General features: G+C 42.6%; 1 protein-coding gene across 3 annotated transcripts in view; it reads left to right on the top strand.

Moving 5' to 3' along the window:
• The window catches only part of GRM7 (glutamate metabotropic receptor 7), a 1,011,140-nt gene that overhangs the window by 704,181 nt on the left and 284,387 nt on the right, over positions 1 to 22,572 (top strand). For all 3 annotated transcript variants that reach the window (XM_066245502.1, XM_066245501.1, XM_066245500.1), the window contains exon 7: positions 1,469 to 1,608. In XM_066245502.1, the coding sequence (XP_066101599.1) occupies positions 1,469 to 1,608 (140 nt within the window). The remainder of the gene's footprint in view (positions 1 to 1,468; positions 1,609 to 22,572) is intronic.

Below are 22,572 nucleotides of genomic sequence, written 5' to 3'. Positions count from 1 at the left end.
CTCCCCTTCTCCTTCCTCTCTCTCTCTTCCCCTCCCACAGCTGAGACTCCATTGGAGCAAAGTTGGCCTCTGCCTCAGGCACTAGAATGGCTGCAGCGGAGCAACGCCCCAGATGGGCAGAGCATCACCCCCTGGTGGGCATGACGGGTGGATCCCGGTTGGGCACTTGCGGGAGTCTGTCTGACTGCCTCCCGTTTCCAACTTCAGAAAAATACAAAAAAAAAAAAAAAAAAAAAATAGCAGAATGAACTTCTGTTCTCAGTGATTCTGTTTTAGCTTGTAACTATCTGTAAACTTCCTTGTGGAAGACAGAAAATAGACCATTGATTTTTTACAAGGAATATTGATCCAGTGTTAACCTGAAGGCAGAGCAGATACTAGTTACAGACCCTGAGACCAGTGATAGCTATCCTGTTTCTAAGGGATCCAAGGGACAGAAACTACTCAGTTACCAAACTTTCAGTGATTCTTCTGTAACTGTTGCTAGAACTAACCAGAGCTCGCTCAGTAGTTTTTATTCTCTATATGTGGTTTGCCAGTTGCTCCGTGGAGTTAATACTAAAAGACTTTTCATTCATATCCAACTTTCACAAAAATATATAACTTTTTTATTCCTTCTCTATTTTTCTAAATTACTTTTAATAAATTTATTATCTTTTTAAAATGACTTCACTGTCTAAATATGCCAAAATAATTGGTTTCCTCTCAAGATGAACATTTTAAAGATCAGAGATCAAAATGGGAGATTGAAATGAAAAACTAGTATTTATTAAACACATGCCAAGTACACTGGTAAGCATTTTAAACTGTTTATCATACAAAGTAATTTAGAAATATTCAGTATCCAAGTACCAATAAATGAACTGTTTTGCTTGTTTGCTTACATGTATTTTTAAATTCTCTGGCAATGCCCCTTTTTAAGTTTGTGTTTATTTATTATTTTATAAACAGTTATTTACTGGCCACAAATTCAGTGGGTGAAAACTAAAATAATAATAAAAATAATAGTAATAAAATGAAGATTGTCTGGAAAATAATCCATTTACTTTTACTCTTCACAATAAACTTACTAGAATAAAATATTGAGAAATACTGAGAAATAGAACTGTTCAAAAGAGGTACACATTGTCCTCCCACCTCCTATATGTAGCCTCTGTAGGACACAGTGATGACTTGCCCATGAGTTCTAGGGACCATTTTGGAGAACCTATTAAACAATGGGGTTATGTACTAGCTATCTTGTTTGTTAGCAGGTCTCTTATGGTGGCATAAGAGATAAGAGGAATCTTGCACTTTCTGATTATGGTGGGCAAGACAAAAACAAGGCCATTCTGCCATCATTTCTGGAACTGGACAGAAGCAAGGATGCTCTGCAATCACAAAAATAACTAAAATTTCCATTTATTGATTTAGCCTGCCTAACTGCTAGCTGACAACCTAAAATCTATTGTTTTCCTGTCTTCCTCAGGTAGCGCTGGCACCCCGGTCATGTTTAACAAGAATGGAGATGCACCTGGGCGATACGACATCTTTCAGTACCAGACGACGAACACCACGAATCCTGGTTACCGTCTGATTGGACAGTGGACCGATGAACTTCAGCTCAATGTGAGTTCTGCTTTTTCCTCTTCCTTTGCTTGTGCGATGAATGAACAGGCTTTTAATTTGCTCAATAAACACATGGTTTTGTTTGCTTAAGCATACATGAGTGGATTATAGGATAATGTAACAGTGATACTGATTGTGTTCATGATGATGAAGATGATAGGAAATGTGTGTTGAGTTAATACTACACATTATACTAGCACCTATGTGAATTATTTCATTTAATCTGAGGCTTGGATTGCTTAACCAACAAGTTACTAGTGAATACTTTAATTGTTTCCCAAGATCCTTCTATTGGTCATATCTTCCTCCCTCCCTCCCCCACTCCTTTCCTCCCTTATTTAGTGATGTATTTTTTTCTTTTAATGCATTTTAGTGAGTCACTTTGTTTTATATCAAGATTCTCTGAGTAATTGCAGCTTTAGCCATTTCTATAACCTCTTCCTTTTTCTGTAAAATGTGACCTTGAGTAGGCAGCCACCTCTTGTGCAAGGTTATGTCAAAGTCCACCTGGCAGAGACCAGCAGAAGCTCATTTGTAGTCAAACACTGTTAGGTTTATTTAACTCGCTAAATAAAGGACAAGCTTCTGCCAGCATAACTCTGGGGTCTTCAGGAAGGAGGAGGTGGAATGGGACTTATTGTGAGCTTTGGGCTGAGACAAGTGATTTAAGCAGGTTTAGGGAAGCTGGTGCTCACTTGAGTATGGATTCTCTTAGGAAGTAGAAATAATTTGGTAATGGTATGTCTTGGTTTTCTCCAGAATGTGGGAGGGTGAAATTTAAGTCAGCATTGTCATTAACAGAGAACTGGTAGGCACTTGTGTGAACTGAAAAAGGGAAATTTTAGTTATTTTTGTGATTGCAGAGCATCCTTGCTTCTGTCCAGTTTCAGACATGAGGGCAGAGTGCCTTGTTTTTGTCTTGCCCCACTGTAATATGGAAGTGGCCTTGTCTGATTGTCATTTATATTCTGCCAAAGTACTTTATGTTCTGTCTGAATTAGCCTGCCTCTCTGCTAGCTGACAACTGTAGGGCTTTTCTTTCTTAATGTTTTAAGTTGAACATTCGACAAGTGTGCTTTTAATACTGCTTTCAACGCCCTGTTTGGAAATATGGTTAGTTTCAAATGAATATACCATGTTTCCTAGGGAATGAAGAACACAGGCTGGAGCAGCTCCACCCTGGCTGGGCAAGCACCCCAGAGTGCAGCACACCGTGCATCCCCTACATTTCCTCTCCTCCCAGGACAGGCGTGAATAGGCTAGGCCCTAGCCTGGTGGCCGGCTGGAGCTCTGGAGCCTGCGGGTAGGGCAGAAGTTGGAGAAGTAAGTGTGCTACAGGGCCTCTCCTGTTGAGATTCATTGAACAGGGTTGTCCTTCAACAGATTCTGTAGCAGGTGCCTCCTGGTGGCCTTGAGTTTGGGGAAGACAGTCATCAGGGATGTTGTGACTGGGTACATCAGGCAGGGCTTCCTAGGTCCATAAATATACCTCAAAATCATAGTATGTAGAAACACAATTTCCTTTTGTCCAATAGTGCTCTGCATTACTCTGGGCCCTCTAGAGAAACAGGATGGAGGGATGGATGAATGAATGGATGGATGGATGGAGATAGATAGATAGATAGATAGATAATTAGTAATTGGCTCACATTGTTATGGTAGCTGAGAATTCCCAAGATGTGCAGTAGGCAAGCTGAAAACCCAGGGAAGCCAATGGTGTAAGTTCTAGTTTGAGCCCAAAGGCAGGAGAAGACTGATGTTCAAGCTCAAAAATAGAAGAGGAAGACAGGTTTTTCTCTGAGAGTCCTTTTGTTCTCTTCAGGTTTTCAGTGGAGCCCACCCACACTGGGAGAACAACCTACTTTACTCAGTTTATCAATGAAAATGTTCCTCTCATCCAGAGACACTCTCACAGACACATTCCCAGAGTAGCTTTGACCAAATATCTGGGCATCCCACTTCCTAGTTAGCTGATGCATATCAGGACCCATCACAGTCCCAATCCCATTAATTTCTTCTAATATCTCTCCCAAAGCTAGAAATTATGTCTTTCTCAGGAGCCTTTATCAGTCTACACCTTACCATGTGCTATGGAAATTACTGAGAGCAAGGATTCTTGAGAGTGGAATACGGAATTGGGGGACAATGGGATTTGGGCCATAGTTTCTAAGAGTGATGGATTGTGTGTAAGGGGGGCAGGGGATTGGTGAAGTCACCACAAGCCAATTACTTCATTGGCACATCACATCCCTGGTTCTGCTTGTGCCTGTCCGGTTCTCCCTGTCCTGGGGTCCATCATCCAGGTGAGCTGACACAAAGGTTGGGTCCAAAGGACTGTGATCTGGGTCCAGGAGTGGATGGAGCCAGACAGCAGATGCCAGCCAATGCTGAGGGCCAAAACCAAACAAGAAGCCCAGAGTACCCTGAACTCGAGGCACTTTATCCAAGCAAAAAGAGAAAAGCTAAATAAACAAATAAATAAACAACTAAACCTGATAAGTAAGCCCAAGGGGTGGTCAGCAAAAGCACAATCAGGTATCACCTGGTGTATGCACCCAAAGTGCTTTCTTACTGGGAGCTGCCTGCGTGGTGCCTGGATGCTGGGCCAGGACTAAAGGTGAGACCCGAGGTCTGGGGCAACAGTGGACGTGCTCAGGGCGTTGTAAGACGCAGCAATGAAATAATACATTGATATTTTCTAGTACAATCCCTGTACAGTGGTAAATTTCTGAAATGTGTAATTTGTTCATGTGCACAAGAATTTTCAACAATTCTTCCCCCAACTTCAGACATCGCCTGGGAATTCTAAAGCAAGCCATTTTGAAGAACCAGCATCAAGACTGATCTTATTTTCTGTGTTTGTTTTGTTTATTACCCTGCATGAGAATTGTATCTGACCAGCCGTTAAACAAGTTTGTGTTTGTGTTTCTTCGCTGTTGTTGTTAAAAGAAGTACTTCTCGTGTGATAAGCATTGTGAGAGGCAGTGGGTGAACAATGGAGAACAAAACAGATGTGGTCCCTGTTCTTGCATATTTGATGACCAAGGGTGGAGTTAGGTGGTAAACACATACCCAGATGTGTGTGTGTGGCAATTCCAAAGTGTAATAAGAGACATGGGGGGAGAGAGTACAATGGAGCTGTAGGGGGACCTACTGGGTGCAAAGCTGGCAATGTGAGAAATGGGGGGTTCACCCACAGGTCAGAGGCTGACGGGGGATAGTGGCATCACTAGGGGAGAGCAGGAGGAATCGGAGCAAAGGGTAAGACCCAGAGCACTTGGTCCTTTGTGGGCCATGATAAATAGTGTTAAATTATATTCCAAATGCATTAAAAAGTCACTGGAAGTATAAAGCAAGGGAGTGACTAGATGAACTTTAGGAATAAAAATTACTCTGATGGCTGGGAAGGTTATGAGTTGGAAGGAGCCAGAGTGGGAGTAGAAAGACCAGATAAAGAGTCTGCTGTCCTCATCGAGGTAATACAGGTAGCTCAGTGAAGGGTGCTCAGTCTTCAGCATGGGCCCAGCTGAGGGTGTGGGAAACCAGACAGCGGGCCTCACTCCAGAGCCTCTGACTCTGAAGAGCTGGGAGTGGAAAGAAGAATCCCAATTTAGTTTTCTTAAATCTATGAGAGCCAAGATAAAATGTATATATGTCTGTAGCTCAGAAAAGAGTTTTGGAATATAGTTTTTTTGTTAGTTTGTTTTTTGATGAAATTGTTAACCTACAAATGGCTTTAAATCCATTAGAGAGAGAGAGAAGAGACTAGCAAAGAACCCACAGTCTTGAAAGCCTCATAGAATATGATAGTTTCATTCCGGCTACTCTAAATACCACCCAATTTGAAACATTCTGTTTAAGCTGCCTGGCAAGTGGAGCTGACCATGTACTTTGGATTTTGTTTTTGCTTGTGGAAGCTGATATGGGATATATGCTTGACTGGCATTCAGTGGGAGCATTTCTGACTCTGTTTTGTTGTGCTGAGATGGTATGTTAGAAAGAGCAGACAGAAGACTTGTATCCTCAGGTGGACGCAGCAGTTTATGCTTGGTATTGCATGGGAAGCAAAGGTATGAATGACTGAGCCATGAACAGGGTTTAGGTCTGTGAGAGTCTGGGTTCATTGGACCCTAATAGCCACTGAGATAATAGGCCTTGATAGGAGGCCACCCTGTTGATGTGTTTTATGGGCCCTTTAGGATATTAAATTGAATTTGAATCAGAAAGAAAAAAGAGGAGATAAATCCAGTACCCAGAGGACACTACACTCCCTCACCTGGAGAGCCTGGACCACGACCCAGGTAGCTTATCCAGTGGTTGATATCCATGCAACATCACCTGCTCATGATGTTTCTTTTGTTCTAAATATTCTGATTTAGTTAAAATTCTATGAGAGTGAAATTTGAGCAAACAGTTTTGTAGGTTTGCTTTCTCCTCATCAACAGAACAAAACAAAGCATTTCAAGTAATAAGTGTATTTCTCCTCATTTACAAAGACTTGGGGGTATACTTCCAAACCCCAGTGATGTCATCTCTAGCAAATGAAAATTTCAGGAGAACTTTCTCGGTGGTCAGTAATTGCAAATGAGTTTGTTAGTCCAGAAATCAGAGTTTCAGTCTCATAATCCCAGCACTGCAGACCAGACAGCTGTGCTGTTCCGTATCTTTCTCCCCGGAATGTTGTTGTCCAGGAGCGCGTGGTCACATTGTGCCACAGTGCACACTCATGGCCAGGGTGCTTGGCCCTGTCACCTCTGTAGGCCAAGAGATTTGTGGCTAGGATATTTCTGTGAGAACAAGAATTCATAGGGAGGAAATCATAAAGTGCAAAGCGATTTACTCTCCCAGTTGCAACCCTTACACAAATAACCCTCATTTATTTTCTCAGATTTGTATTCTACCTGGAGAGTGTCCATGAAACATTATTTGTGGCGGAGAAGCAGGAGAAGGGATAATGCAACATATAGGCATTGCTTATCTGTGGAATGTCAAGCAGGATGATAGCGAATGGAGGTGCTAGGATAAACGAGGGCAGGTCCACAGACTAGAAGAAGGACTCTATCATAGATATATTGCTTTTAAAGGGCTTCTACAGGCACTGATTTAAGGAAAGCTACCACAAAGTTATATTTGAACTGGACTTTGAAAAATAAGTAGTAGTTCTCAAGGTGGAGTTCTTTTCTTTAAAAGAAAAGAAATTCTTTAAAATGAACAATGCAGTGCTATTTAAAAATTGGGACAGTGAAATATGTTGGAAAAAAAAGGCAAGAAGTGAAATGTGGGTGCTTTAAAAAATTCTAAACTTTATGATGTGAAATAAACTCTATATGGATTATGCACATTAGACACAAAGGTTAGTTTTGTAATTTTTTCTTTTTTTTTTTTTTTTTTTGCAATTAATAGGAAATTTAGATATACTCAAAATGTTAAAATTTCAGATAACCTAAATTCTCTAAAATACCAAAATGTTATTTAAAGTTAAAAAAAAGAAAAACTATTCTTACTGAACTATTCTACAGTGAATTTTACAGTCTCTTAAAATGAAGAGTCTGAATGAATAGTACTTAACCTTGACCTTAATCATTATGTAGGACAGTCCAATCTGTGCTGTTTTGAGGTATGTGGGGCTCATTAGCTTTTTCTGTGATTCTCTGTTAAACTTTATTTCCACCTAGAGATTGCTGGAAGAAGAAGCCATGTTTTAGTCATTGTTTTATATACCTGTTAACACAGTACCTAGCACACAATAAGTTTTTTTTATAATATATATAAAGCCATATAAAATGAACATAAATTCTTTTTTTTTTTTTTTCCCCCCGAAGCTGGAAACAGGGAGGCAGTCCCGCATGCGCCCGACCGAGATCCACCCAGCATACCCACCAGGGGGCGATGCTCTGCCCCTCTGGGGCATTGCTCTGTTATATCCAGAGCCATCCTAGCGCCTGAGGCAGAGGCCACAGAACCATCCTCAGTGCCCAGGCCATCTTTGCTCCAATGGAGCCTTGGCTGTGGGAGGGGAAGAGAGAGACAGAGAGGAAGGAGAGGGGGAGGGGTGGAGAAGCAGATGGGCGCTTCTCCTGTGTGCCCTGGCTGGGAATCGAACCTGGGACTCCTGCATGCCAGGCTGATGCTCTACCACTGAGCCAACCGGCCAGGGCCACATGAATTCTTTTTTATGATGGACATTACCTCCAGTGAGCAGCCACTCTTCTTTCTTCTGGAAGAGCATCTGAATTGCCTTTTAGCCGTGTGCTTTGCCCTACATAGTGCCCAAGTGCAGGTGCAGGACCTGATTCAACCTAAGCCAATCACCATGGCCACAGTGCTGAGTCTGGCTGTCAAACCAAGGCTGTCCAATCAGGATGAACCATCCATGTCTGGTCTGCTGGCTAATCCAGGACTGTATTATATTTTTGTTGGAAGTTGGTGTGTCCCTAGGAGCCATGTGGGGCCATTTGGAGGTCACAGTGGATGAGCTTCAGGGAAAAGTAGTCAAAACTTGAGAAAAACTAGGTCTAAGTCATATTATTTCAGCCTAGGACACCCTTACTGGAAGCCATTTATATGTTCTCTGGATTGTTTCATTATCAATAAATGAATGCAAGTTCAGTTACATATTCTTTATTTATAGTTGCATTCACAGTAGCAATCAAAAATGAAAAGAAAATGTTTTTAATATGCCCGAATGGAAAAGAGAAAAATGCCAGCCTACCCTCCATAAGCAGATTTTTAAAAATATTTTTATTAAACTGCAGTGATTAAAATTTTATTTGAGAAATGATTTTATTAAATCTTAAATCTTTCATACTCACAGGCATTTAAAGATAAAAAGTTAGGTTGATTGCCAAAATCATTGTTTAATCAAATTATATATCCCAAAATCAACATTTATATCTAACTATAAAATTATTAATTATTCTATTGTTTAATTATTGCAACAGTAGAAATAATTTAATATAAACACACTCATAATGTACAGTGTGTTGCATGAGCTAGGGGAAAATGGATAGCCGTAATCAAAGCAGTGCTGACAAAGAGAAATCTGTAAATTGTCAAAATCTAGTACTTTTCCAGCTTCTCTTTGAGGCTTCTGTAATTGTTATTATTTTTTTTTAAATTTATTCTTTTTAGAGGAGAGAGAGAGAGAAAGAAAGGGGGGAGGAGCAGGAAGCATCAACTCCCATATGTGCCTTGACCGGGCAAGCCCAGGGTTTTGAACTGGCGACCTCAGCATTCCAGGTCGACGCTTTACCCACTGCGCCACCACAGGTCAGGCTCTTTGAGGCTTCTTTAACTGACTTACCTTATTGTTCATCATAATAAATGGCTCTTATCATCTCATTTATATGTTTGTTGTTAGTGATTAGGGATACAGACTCTGAAGCTTACCTGACTAAGTGAACGGAGTCTCAGAGTCACCACCTACTTGCTGTGAAGTGGATTACAATAGTACCAAGTTTGTATGGGCATTGTTAGTTAGAATCAAATGTAGTACTATATATAATGTGCTTAAAACAGCACTTGGTACCTAGAAACCATTCAGTAGCTGTTAGTCACAACAGTAATTATTTAATATCCTTAACTTATTACATCATCCAGACTGCTCAAAATGTCAGTTTCTAGTGCTTAGCTAAGCTTATTTTTTTTTATACCCGAGCAAATAGCATAATGGTTTGAATATAAAAATGGCTTGTTTTATATTAATTAGGTGAGATGAACAAACAATTGGATAAAATATAAAAAAAGAAGGAAGAGTTAAAACAGCAAAGGATTTAGGATCAAGTGAATCTGGTTTATAATCACGGTACTGCCCAGTTACCAGATCTGTGGACCAGGACAAGAAAGGCCTGTCAGAGAAGATGCCTTTGAACTTGTAACCATAGTGACAAGCGTTATTTCCATTTATCAGCATCTTTGAATCTGTGATATTTTACAAAGGATGTTTACAAATTCATAACAGTAAACACAGTTTCCCAATTGTCAGCCAACTTGAGATGAGAAATCCCAACTGAAAACAGGCAGCAGTTATGTTTAAAAAGTTAATTACTCACCAATATTTTAAGAATCAAGAGATTTCAAATTACATTTTGGCTTCTTTTAAAGGTCGGAAGATCTAACAATAATGATATTACAACTAGCTGGACCTAGGTAGCAGCTTCCCACTTCAGACAGGGAAGCTGTGTTCTCCAAGTTACCGCAAACCACACAACTCCGCACTGCCTGAGACCCAGTCTTCCCCTTACTCCGATAGGCATTTTTGCCACTCTAATCTGGCTGTAGAGTAAATACTAATTTACTTCTGCTAATTTGGTTTGAGCACATGCTTAAATTTATGATCTCTGGAACTTGGTTTTTAAAAATCAACAATAGTCTATCAGTGGTGTTAATAACCCAAAACACCGTGAGTACGTAATAGACTTTAAAGGGTCAATAAAGCCTTGGTAAAGACAATGTTTTTGTTTGGAAAGATGTATTTGTACATATTCAGAAACATCTTGAAAATGAAAGAAAAGGAGATCACCCTTGTGTTGTGTTTCCTTCTGTAATCAGTTATTTATAACTGTTTTATGACTGTCTGGAAGATTAACAGTATTTATAATGATCAGTATGGCTCCATAAGCATGGACATTAGAGAAGTCCAAATCCTCATGATTTTCTGTTTGCATTGTAGGCATTCAGGCAAATCACTGAGTGTCTATTAATATACAACTACTTTTTGAAGGGAAATTGTTGTGTTTCATTACTGTTTGTGTTTGAGGCTAAAGAAAAATACATCTCAAAGAGGAGAGAAGCAGAAAGATGAGCTAGAGAGCTCAGCCTGTCGGAACAGGAACTCCCACCAGTGCTTGCCTGTCCAACACTGTAAAAAGAAGGACGTGAGCTTATGTACCCTCTGCCTCACTTTTTGCCCTGGGAAGCCAGAAGTGTTCTAGAATGACTTCTGTTAAAATTAAAATATAGGAATTTGATTTGAACTGTTTTAAAAAAAAAATGAGAGATAGTTTTATCAAGTGGGACAGTATCAGAAGGCCCAAGCTGAGTGCTGCCTTTGCCACCTGAATGACAGTTCCCATATGTATTTAAAATATGGTCAGGTCAAGCAACACAGCTATTTCACAAGGACACGTTAAGAATGCATTGCAGTCATTTCTTTGATACAAGAGAGTATATGAGATATGTGGTCATGTTTCTTTTATTAGTTTTCTATTGCTGTGATAAAATCAGGTGGCTTAAAACAACACAAATTCCTTACCTTACATTCCGTAGGTCAGAAGTCCAACACGGGTCTCATGGGGCTAAAACCAAGGTGTCCCCATGGCTCTGCTTCTTTCTGGAGATTCTAGGGGAGACTCTTTCCTGCTCATTCAGCTCATTGACAGCTTTCGGATCCTTGTGGTTATGGGACTGAGGTGTGTTTCTTTGCTAACATCTCATTGTGGGGTTGATCCAGCTTCTAGAGGCCACCCAGATGCGTTGGCTAGGGGCCCCTTTCCTCTGTCCCCAAAGCCAGCAATGGCAAGTTGGGTCCCTCTCATGCTTCTAATCTCTTGTTCCATAGTCATATCTCTCTCACTTGCTCTGCTGTCTTTCTCTTCCATCTTGAAGGGCCAATGTGACACAAGTCCCACATGGATAGCCCTGGGTATTCTCCCTACTTTAGGATCATAATCTTATCCCAGCTTGAAAGTCCTTTTTCCATGCAATATTGTAGGGTCAAGAAATTAGGATATAGAAATTTGGGAGAGGGGAGAGGATAAGGGAGAGGCAGATTACTTTGCCTACCACAGTTCTTTACTATTTGATTTTCTGTTAAGTCTATAAAATCTTTATGAAATTCTCATGATTTTCAGAGAGTTAATATAGTTGTTTAAAAAGATGTGAGTTTAATGCAATTTTGTATCCTTAAGTAACTTTGCTATCTAACTAATTGTGCTAATCTGTTTGATTGATAAAAATGTTCTAATCACACTCCCAGAAAAGTCTGGGGAAGAAGCTAGAATTAAGAGCCCGGAATTAATAATAAGCAGACAGAATGAGAATCCTGCTGGAGTGAGAATGCAGGGCGGAAGGGTAACAGGAAGAGGAGGGGATGCCAACGCAACAGGAGACTTAGGTGAGCTCCTGGAGAGAGTTCCGCCGTGTCCAGGTTTTTCTCAGAGTCCCACAGGGAGCATGGCCCAGTCTGCTGAAACGGAGTGGAGCCCCCAAAGGGGCAGTGAGAGATGCAGCTACACCTTATATTAACCCTCTTTCCCTTCCCCCGAGGAGTGGGGTAGTATTACGATCATGCTAATTTATGTTTCCCAATCATCCCACCCCCGACTAATCATTTAGTTCCTATAAATTCTTTGTTTTGAAGATTAGTTCTTTTAATCCTTTATTCCTGTGTTAGCCTCCCAATGCCCGAGTATTTTGATTTGATTGCATTGTCTCTTTAAATGACAAAGCCAAAATGCAGAAAAGAGAATAGATCGGGAGTTCCTCCAAGAGCTAAACAGGAGGTTGCCCCATGAACAAGGGGCCCCACTCCTAGGTGACCGCCTAACTCTGACTGTTCTGTGAAAGGCCGTGAGGCATAGAGAATAGCAGTGAATACCTTGGAATTTGGGGCACTAACAACTCCCTGACAAAGCCACCCACATAGCCTGTTGATAAAGCAGTCATGTTTATCACTTACTGTAACAAGGGAGACCACTACCCTGAAAGTTTTATTAGCTTAGTAGGAGAGGGAGGTCAAGGGCAATACATTTACAAGTGGGCCTCTGGATTAAGGCACCTCTTTCAATGAGGGAAGCTTGATTGGAATTGGGTCAAGTCTGTGATATTACAGTGTTTTGTTGATGGATCCAGTGGTGAGGGTTTTAAAGCAAGTCCATTTAGGTAAACAGTCATTTGATTAAAGGGCTTGGGCCAGTTGAACAATAAGTGATCCTGAAAAAGTACTGCTTACCATCTGGCAATTTATTTTTCTGAGAATGAGGGTATGTGTTTTTCAAACAGAGGGGACTTCAGTGAGTTCCTGAAACAAACCATGAATACAGTTGTAACTTTACCTTCTGGGGCAAGAACTTCTTGAATTATAAAATCATTATCAGCTTAGAAAGTTTTTGTTTCCTTGATCCTTTGGACCTGGGGGTTTGCAGACAAGTTGTTCTGAGGAGATGAACTGAGTTAGGATTTTTAGTGTCAAATTAGCCAGCTTTGCGCACTTACCCTCAAAGGAGTTCTGTGACACCGAGTAAGGGGCTGTTAGGTGGCATCACTGCTAGCCATGTCCAGGGAGGGTTCTTACTCAAATGTCATGGGCCACTGTGAAAATTCAAACTTATCTGTCTTTTCCACTCTCCCCATACCTTGAGAACCAAAATAGTATGACCACTGAGCTGTATGTCATCCCAAACAACCTTATAAATAACATTATTAAAGTCTTTCTCTATTTAAATTACAACGTCTGTGTCCTGAGTAGGGGGCCTTAGTCTGAAAGTGTTCATTTTTTCTGGGTACTGGACCTGGAAGGCCCTGCCCCTCCTGAGTAGGGGGCCTTAGTCTGAAAGCGTTCATTTTTTCTGGGTACTGGACCTGGAAGGTCCTGCCCCTCCTGAGTAGGGGGCCTTAGTCTGAAAGCGTTCATTTTTTCTGGGTACTGGACCTGGAAGGCCCTGCCCCTCCTGAGTAGGGGGCCTTAGTCTGAAAGCGTTCATTTTTTCTGGGTACTGGACCTGGAAGGCCCTGCCCGGTGTTCTCAGGGGAGTCCTGCGTTCCCAGCAGGGTTCTGGGCTTGCCATCTCTCTCTCTAGAATTTTATGTAGTATCATGTCTGCAAATAAATATAACTTCTCCAAAAAGTCTGCCTATGAGAATAGCAAACCCTGTTCCCAGAAACATCTAAATGAGCAAAGTCCCCCTCTATTCTTCAGCTGTGCATGTTTGTAAATGTTGCCCATGCCTGGAAATGGGTTCTGGCTGGACTTTACACAGATGCACGGCTAATTTTCCATTGTTAAGGTGGAATTTACACAGATGCACAGCTAATTGTCCATGATCAGGTGGTTCAGTGGATGAAGTGTCATCCTTGCGTGCTGAGGTCACGGGTTCAATCTCAGGTCAGGACATATATGAGAAGCAACCAGTGAGTGTACAACTAAATGGAACAACTAAGTGGAACAATGAGATGATGCTTCTCTCTCCCCCTTCCCTTCTCTCTGTTTCTCTCTCTCTTACCCCCCCTCCTCTTTTTCTTTCTCTCAAATCAATGAGAGAATATTTTTTTAAAAAAATAAAAGTGGTGTTAGTAAGTTTTTGACCCCAAAACTTACCCTACATCATTTCATTGACTGTGGAACTCAGAACTCTCGTCCTTGAAAAACAGGATGGGTGTGGTCTAGAAGTGGTGACATTGCAGCTAGCTGTTCACTCATCTTATGCCTCAGAGTTACCTCATCTGCCATTCAAACACAGCTCTCTAGCTAGTAGATATTCATTACTTACAACTTTCTCTACAAACACTCAACTATTCAGACGTAGAAGGTGTTTTCAATCGCCTTACTTAGCAGTCTCCCCAAAGATGACAGTGAGAAAGAAGTAACAAGCTGAGAACAAGGGAGACGGAAAGATGAGATGGGGACGTACAAAGAAGTAGGAATGTCTCATCAATAACAAATGCATTCTTGATTTATTGCGTGGCGGCACTGTAACAGAGCCTTCACAATGACTGAGTGGGAGATGAGGAGGGCCTTTATCTTAGCGGGGAGCATAAGCCTGCCATTGGAAATCCCACTCTGGAAGCAGCTTTAACACAGTGATGGATATGCATTGGAAAGGTAAGTGGCTCGTAGAAATTGCCCTGAAATCGTTTATGCTTCAGTAAGAAGCTAGCATTGAAGTTAGTAAATAGTCAGTTACATGATTTGTGCACATATTTCCTGATGGGTAATTTTTTTTTTTCATTAAAGGTATAGATCACCTTGGCTATAAATGTCAGTTTACAGGATTCAATCAAGAATGCCAGATTAGAATGTGTGGAGTCTGGCGAGGAGGGGAGGACAGGATAGCTCTTTTTTCTCAATTACCGTTATTGTTACAAAAATGGGTGCCATCACCACTTAAGAGGACTGCCTATGATGAAAGAAGGTTTGAGGGAAAGACGAACTGATTCACTTTATAGTCATTAGCTTGCAACATTGTGGCAAAACTATTAAAGATTTCTTGGATGCCTCTCGCAGTTCCCTGTGAATCTTATAAGGCATTTGCGGTATTGTGAGCATTTTTATAATGGAGTATTTAAGATTTACAGACTGCTGTTGAAATGCCTTCTTTTACCAGTCTCTGCCCTGTATTTAAATTTATTCCTAAAAACACCTGGATCTAGGATGGCTGAGAGAAGTCTTTTTGAGCAGAAAAGGCGACTGATTCTTTTGTGTGACCTTTCCCCAGTCAAATCTGCTTTCTGTGCCTCAACTTTTCATTCTGAAAGGTAGAGAGGCATTAGTAGGTCAATGTTAACAGGTATGCATTGGCAGCGTGTTACATAGCATGGGCTTTGGAGGCAGGTGGTCCCAGTTTCAGTCCTTATAAGTGCCACCACTTAGCTCATTTCATGGGCCTCACTCGCCCTATCTGTAAAGTGGAGCTGATAATGGTACCTACCCCATAGGATCGTTGTGAGGATTCACTACATGAAAAGCACTCAGGACAGTAACAGGAACAATAAATATTTGCTAGGACTACTATTATTGCTGTTGCTGCTTTTGCTAAAACCAGAACTGAGCTTGTCATTTCTCTGTGTCAAACTTCCCTTCCCATGCTTATACCTTACTCAGGGATCAGGCTGGAAACTCCTCCCAGCCATCAGTAACCTTTGTCTGGCCCCCAGTCCTGTTACACCGACCTCCCTGAAGTGTCTGAGATCCATCTCATTCCTTGTGACATTTCTATGTATTGTCATATCACTTGAAATACCACAGTCTACTGCTGGACTGAACACTGGCCCCTGACTTCCTTGGAAAGCCCTGGATGGAGCTGTCCTTGAGTCTCCAGTGTGGGGCCCTTCCTACCTCCCCTCCCCCCAGGCAGCTTCATTGCTCTCATTGCTTCCATGAAGGTGCCGGTGGCACCGGGCCTCCCAGAGCCCAGCACAACGTTAGATACTGAACTGGTGCTGAGGAGTGAAACTGTAAATATATACAAACTGTGGCTCTCGTCTCTGGACCCAGGTTCCTGTATTTCACAGGGCTCTGTGGTTGAAGTGTAGAGAGAAGGGTCGTTATTGGAGCTGGCAGGAGCACCTCTGGCCCAGGTTCATAAAGGGCACTCAATAGGGCGAGATGCCCAGAGCATGCATCCCCAGAGCCTCAGAGCCCAGCCTCACCCCCGGTGAGGACTCGGGGAACAGGAGGTCTTCTGCAGACAGAGAGAGGGAAGCCTTCACCACCCTTCCCCCACTCTTCCCAACTCTGCTGTATACTTCCGACATCTACCTTTTTAACTCTCTGATGTCAACTGGCTTCCAGAATAGAGAAATGGAAGACGATTACTATCAAAGATGGTTATTTTTAAAAAGACATCCATAGCTGTGTGGCAAGAGAGAGGTAACTGATTGAGCTGTGTCAGGTAACTGCTTTAAGAATGAACCGTCTCCAGAGGACATGTCTTTGAGGCTGTTAGGAGCCTGCCTCTCATTTTGATTGTTTCTTTCTGAGAGATGTGTCTTCATTACTTTTCTCACTCTTCACTGGGATCAACATACACCAAAATCAGTCTACGTTCCTTTTAAATATGCCTTCTGGAATCTAATTTGAATATTTCAGAATCCCTTCTGGCAGCCATTTCTCTCGGGACAGTTGATTTCCCTCTATCCCTGCACGGCCTGCATCTTCCAATTAAAAGGTACAATTGCATACAGATATATTCAGAACGCCACAGTTCCCATCCCTCTCTAATCTAAAGCCTGGTGTAAAGGGGGTTCTGAGGTCCAGTTAAGTTGTAAACTCTCTCTCTTTGTAGTTGTGACCTCATGTAACTCCCCCCACAAAGGAGCGAGTTCCAAGTGTCGGCACAGATGACTTCAGTGATGTGACAAATACATCCCTCAACCTAAACAGCAGACTTGGCGGTCCTTGTTCAGCCCTTGTGCCTGTCTTTCCCTCGCAGTCATTTTCCATTGCTTGGCTCACCAAACCTCATACCCACAGCACATTTTCTGTAACCATGACTTTGCAGGCTTAGTCTTTCCCCAGCCAACTGGAGGGAAATCTGGGGAATTACTGACTTGTTGAAAGACCATATGTTTCTGCCGTCTTAGGTGGAAGTCTTCACAGCTAAGCACTGGGCTCTGTTTCACCAGCTCTCCAGCTATGGGGAAGGAACTGATGGGGTGATTGCTCATGGCATTAAAAATTTATGTTGACCAATGTATCAAACAGACATTTATTTTTCAGCCATAAGATGAATGGGGCACTGGAAAAGGAAGGAGAGAGGAAGAACATGGGATTTAATCAGTAAATATCTTTGTGCTCTTCCTTTTGCCAAGAGGGTTTCTTACAAATATTTAATAACCAGTAAGGTCTAGGGACCAACCGATCAGTACAGTCACTGGCTCTTTCTGGACTAGAGTGTGGAACGCTGCCTATTGTGTTAACTCATAAGTTGCTGGATCGTAGGCAGAGCCGGGGCTCCCTATAGGAAGGTTGGGGTCACAGAGCCGTGGGGAGCGTTGGACAGAGGAGATAGTTCTATTCCCCAACTTGTGTGAGAGTGTTAGTGCATATTTTAATAACTCACAGGATCATTCTTGTGTATGTGACTGCTCATTAGTCTCATCTCTGCCCACCTTCCCAAGTAGGTAAGTGCCCACACACATTTGCAGGAGCAAATCAAATGTCACTCTCTCTGCAGAACCTTTCCTAATTCCCAGCTGTTTCCTCCTCAGTGTCCCCAGAGAACTGTAACCATGACTTTATCGTACTTAAAGGCACAATCTAAGGACCAGGAGGTTATATCATGGAGGAGAAAAGATCATGACCTCTGGAGCGCAGTTAACTTCTCCAAGTCTGACATGGAAAGTGGAGAGACATCAGTGCTATTTTAATCTATTGGGCAAGTGCTGAGAGAAGGCGTTGGTTGCAAGCATCTGGGAAATGATCCCACAGACGTGTAAGGGGCGAGGCAAGAAAGGGAAGGGGCCAATGCAGAGTGTGTTAACAAACAAGTTGTCATTGTGGGCACAGGGGGCTAAATCCCACCAGAGATTCTGAGTGTCTAGAACAGCCTCAACTGTGGCAAGGAAGCTGGGGATCTGCCTACAACTGCCATGCCTCACAGGCTGAGGGTGCTCCGTGGGCATTTATTTTATCCTTAGCACTTCCCCTGACCCTGCCAGAAAACACCATCAGGCAGGGTGGCAAAGAATGTCATGCTAGCATGTTGGGGAGTGATCAGCATTTACTGAAGCTGTCCCTGAGGGACCTCTGAATCGGGCCACGGAGGTGTGAGTGGAGCACAGATAACACCTGCTGCCAGGACATACTTCACAGAGTGTCTGTGATGATGTAAGCCAAGGGGCTACTCAATAGTATTTGATTAATAATCAGGATAGATAATATTGTAATCATTTAGAGTTACTGACTACATGCCAGTCACTGTGCTACATGCTGACTCATTTCAGCCTCAGAACTAACTTACTAGGTAGGTACTATTGTTATTCCCACTTAATAGATGAGGAGGCCAAGGTGCCTGAGATTATCGGTCAGGGTTACAAAGGTAATGAGTGGGAGTGATGACTAAAGTGGGCAGTCTGGCTCCACAGTTCACCCTCATCACCACTATGTATAATGCCTTTCTATGAATAAAAGGAAAGACAATTGGCTGTTGAGATCTTTAGATTCATGTCCATCTTCACTAACTCTAACCCTTATTTTTACTTAGCACTCAGGCAATTTCTGTGACCCCAGGACCAGACCTTTGGGATACAGGGCTTGACACTTTTCTTAATTTAGACCTAGCCTGTTTCTTCTTGGTGCACAGAGGATGCTGTGTTTGTCAAACACAGATGCCATCATCCGTCACGAGTGCTTCCCGAAGGTTTCCTCCCTGTGGAGCTTGGTTCTCAGGGCTGTTGGGAGTCACAGAGGAAGTGGGAGAGACAGTCTCATCCATCACGGAGTCTAACTGGGTGGCACAGATGCCCAGAATTACCTCCTTAAGTGACAGAAATGAAAACGAGGCATGCAAAATTCAGCCAGGCCCCTGAGGGGGCAAAGTCGGGCTCTCCTTCCTCCCCTGCAATATGTTTCCCGGGCTCTATCCAGGGAAAATGAAGATTTAGAGCGTATAATGAGTAAAGAAAGTCACAAAGGGAGTGTTATGTGGAAAATGGAAGGGACCAACCTCCCCGCTATGGGAAGGAAGTGGGTTACATACACAAACTTTAAATCAATCAGAACGAGATTGGGATGGAGGTTTAGGACTGCGTTAACAATGACTTAACTACTCAGACACTGAACTTGAAAGTATGAAACTGGCCCCATTACATCCACCTCATCAGTGTCTCACAAGGTTAACTAAAAAAGCAAACGAGCAAAAGGATCATCCCTAAATGTTATTTTCCATTTCTTGCTTGCACTCTGGGAGGAGTAATTCATTGTGAGTATTGCAGGTGTATTGCTAGTGAGGGATAAGGGATGCTAACTGTATGCAGCTCAGAGCTGTGAGTGTCAAACTTGCCATATATTCAGATCACTGTCTCCGAGGCAGAAATGGTTACCACCAGAAGCTACCACCGCCTTTGAAATTCTGATTGCACCAAAACAAAATTCTTCAGTGCTAGAGGTAATTCTGAGGTAGACCAATTGTGGACCACACTTTGGAAAACCTGGCCCACAATTCTTATTTAACAATGAATACAAATTGAGCTGCACACAATTCATATGATTTAGAAATGGAAATATACAGAGCCCAGAATGGTGACCTAGATGGGAGTGGTACAGCAGCACATGAATCAGTGGGTGGGCAGGAGTGAGGGTGTCAGGCTACATGATGATGATGCACCAGTCTTTATACTTTAAAGGAAGTTCAAATTTATCCTTTAATTTGATGCAAAAAGTAGGCAGCTAGTAAGATAGATTTGATGTTAAGTTCCAGATCTGTCAAATAATGACTACTGGACCTTAAGCAACTTGTTTGGCCTCTCTGGACCTCTTTCCTTAGTTGGGAAAGGGGGAACCAAGCTAGCAGGGTGTTTTGTGGTTTTTTGTTTTGTTTTGTTTTTACAGAGAGAGAAAGAGAGCCTGAGAGAGGGATAAATAGGGACAGACAGACAGGAACAGGGAGAGATGAGAAGCATCAATCGTTAGTTTTTCGTTGCGACACCTTAGTTGTTCATTGATTGCTTTCTCATATGTGCTTGGTCAGGGGTCTATGGCAGACTGAGTAACCCCTTGCTAGAGCTAGCGACCTTGGGTCCAAGCTGGTGAGCTTTGGCTCAAACCAGATGAGCCCATGCTCAAGCTGGCGACCTCAGGGTCTTGAACCTGGGTCCTCCGCATCCCAGTCCGACGCTCTATCCACTGTGCCACTGCCTGGTCAGGCAACTAGCAGGGTGTTTTTAAGGATGAATTATAATTTTTATCACTATGTGTGACTGATCCCTGAATACATTTTATAATTATTTGATACAGGGAACCTATCTCAGGGAGAGAAAAGGACTCGGGTCTATTAATGTGAATATTGAATATGCACAATGTCTATTCAAGGTTCTTAGAGAATATGGAGGAAATATTCTCAGTGAAACTGGGCTGAGCATCTGGTCACAACTGTGCAAACTTCCTGCTGTGAGCTGCAGAAAGCACTGAAGGTGTGAATGTACTTCAGAGTTCAAAGCATTTTGCTAATTAGAAATTAGTGTTTCACAGCATAGCAGGCATGTTGGGTCCTATAAACCTAGTGAGTTTGATTAAATGTGTCTCAATACCATAGATACTGCTGTCGGCAAAGAATATGTATGTCACTTGATTGCTTCTAAGTAAACTCATGTGGCCGGAGGAAAAGTAGCCACCTCATTGAACCACAAATAGGAGAGAAATTTATGTATAGGTAGTCAACTCCCATTAGGATGCCAGCAACTTGATTCTCCCTGAAAGAACTGAGGAAGGTCAGTGACAAGTCAGTATTTGAGTTAGGTCTCAAAGGAAGACAGTGCCAAGACAGACCAACATGTCCCTAGTTACACAGTCATAATAGTCATGAAGTACCCCCTGATTTAGGAGAAGGGCAGTGACTGAGAGGCTGCAGGATACCAAAAAGGTAAAGCTGTGTAGGACCCTGGCCGGTTGGCTCAGCAGTAGAGCGTCGGCCTAGCGTGCGGAGGACCTGGGTTCGATTCCCGGCCAGGGCACATAGGAGAAGCGCCCATTTGCTTCTCCACCCCTCCGCCGCGCTTTCCTCTCTGTCTCTCTCTTCCCCTCCCGCAGCCAAGGCTCCATTGGAGCAAAGATGGCCCGGGCGCTGGGGATGGCTCTGTGGCTTCTGCCTCAGGTGCTAGAGTGGCTCTGGTCGCAACATGGCGACGCCCAAGATGGGCAGAGCATCGCCCCCTGGTGGGCAGAGCGTCGCCCCTGGTGGGCGTGCCGGGTGGATCCCGGTTGGGCGCATGCGGGAGTCTGTCTGACTGTCTCTCCCTGTTTCCAGCTTCAGAAAAATGGGAAAAAAAAAAAAAAAAAAAAAAAAGGTAAAGCTGTGGACAGGCCAAATCTGGAATCCAGTTGTGAAAAACCCTTGCTATCACATGAGGGCAACTGCTCTTATTTTTTCCAGAAGAAAGTGGACCTAGGAATAGAGGGTTTTTGTAGAGAAAATTTAAGTAGGGAAAGTGGGAGAATAAGCAGCCTTTACCAGTGAGAGGTTAAATAAGGAGCTCTCAGAAGTGCTCTGGAAAAAGGTTAAGGATGTGGATCCTTTGTTTCTGAGGATTATTTTTGTCTCTTGTGTCATATGATGGTGTGTGCGGGGTTTTTTAAAATTTTTATTTATTGATTTTAGAGGGAGAGGAAGAGGAAGAGTGAGAGGGGGGGAGAGAGAGAGAGAGACAGGAACATTAATTTTTTCCTGTATGTGCCTTGACTGGGGACTGAACCAGCAACCTTTGTACTTCAGAATGATGCTCTAACCCAGGGATCGGCAAACAACAGAGCCAAATATCAACAGTACAATGATTGAAATTTCTTTTGAGAGCAAAATTTTTTAAACTTAAACTATATAGGTAGGTACATTCCTTATCAAAGTAGTGCCCGCACGTGGTATTTGTGGAAGAGCCACACTCAAGGGTCCAGAGAGCCACATGTGGCTCATGAGCCGCAGTTTGCCAACCAGGGCTCCAACCAACCGAGCTATCTGGCCAGGGCATGACGATGCTTTAAAATAAGTGATAGTAAGTGAATTGTACATTCTTTAGGAGAGATGGGAAAGAACTGACATTAATTTTATGCCTACTATGTGTCAGTCTTCTCATTGAAAATTCACTTCTATCTTTTTTTAATGTCCCCCCCAAAATCTTGAGTATTTTTTTTCTTCATTCCCATTTTGCAATAAGGACATGAATAACAAGAAAATGAATAGCAGTTCTGAGGATTCTACCTTGAACTAGAGGGAGAGTAGGTTTCCTCATATGGAGCATAACATTCAAGTGCAGGAAACAGCAATAAACTGGTAGGTAAATAAAGAGATAGCCTTAGGGGCTACAATGAAAATGATATAAGTTGACAAACAGGGATAATTTGGATTGGAAGGCAAACTCTCTTTGAGGAGGTGACAATTAAGTTGACATAGGTGTGGCAAGAAGCCAGGCATGTTGACCTGGGGCAGAATGGACTTGGTAGGAAGAATAGAAAACAACAGAGTAATAGAGCCTTCAAGGAGAGATGCCCTTGGTGTGTCCGGGGGACAGAAAGGAGGCACTGGGATGGTAGAAGG

This window comes from Saccopteryx bilineata, chromosome 10 (genome assembly GCF_036850765.1).
Source record: "Saccopteryx bilineata isolate mSacBil1 chromosome 10, mSacBil1_pri_phased_curated, whole genome shotgun sequence".
In the NCBI taxonomy this organism is placed as follows: Eukaryota; Metazoa; Chordata; class Mammalia; order Chiroptera; family Emballonuridae; genus Saccopteryx; species Saccopteryx bilineata.
The sequence above is the reverse complement of the archived record's forward strand: the minus strand, read 5'-3'. Positions and strand labels throughout refer to the sequence as shown.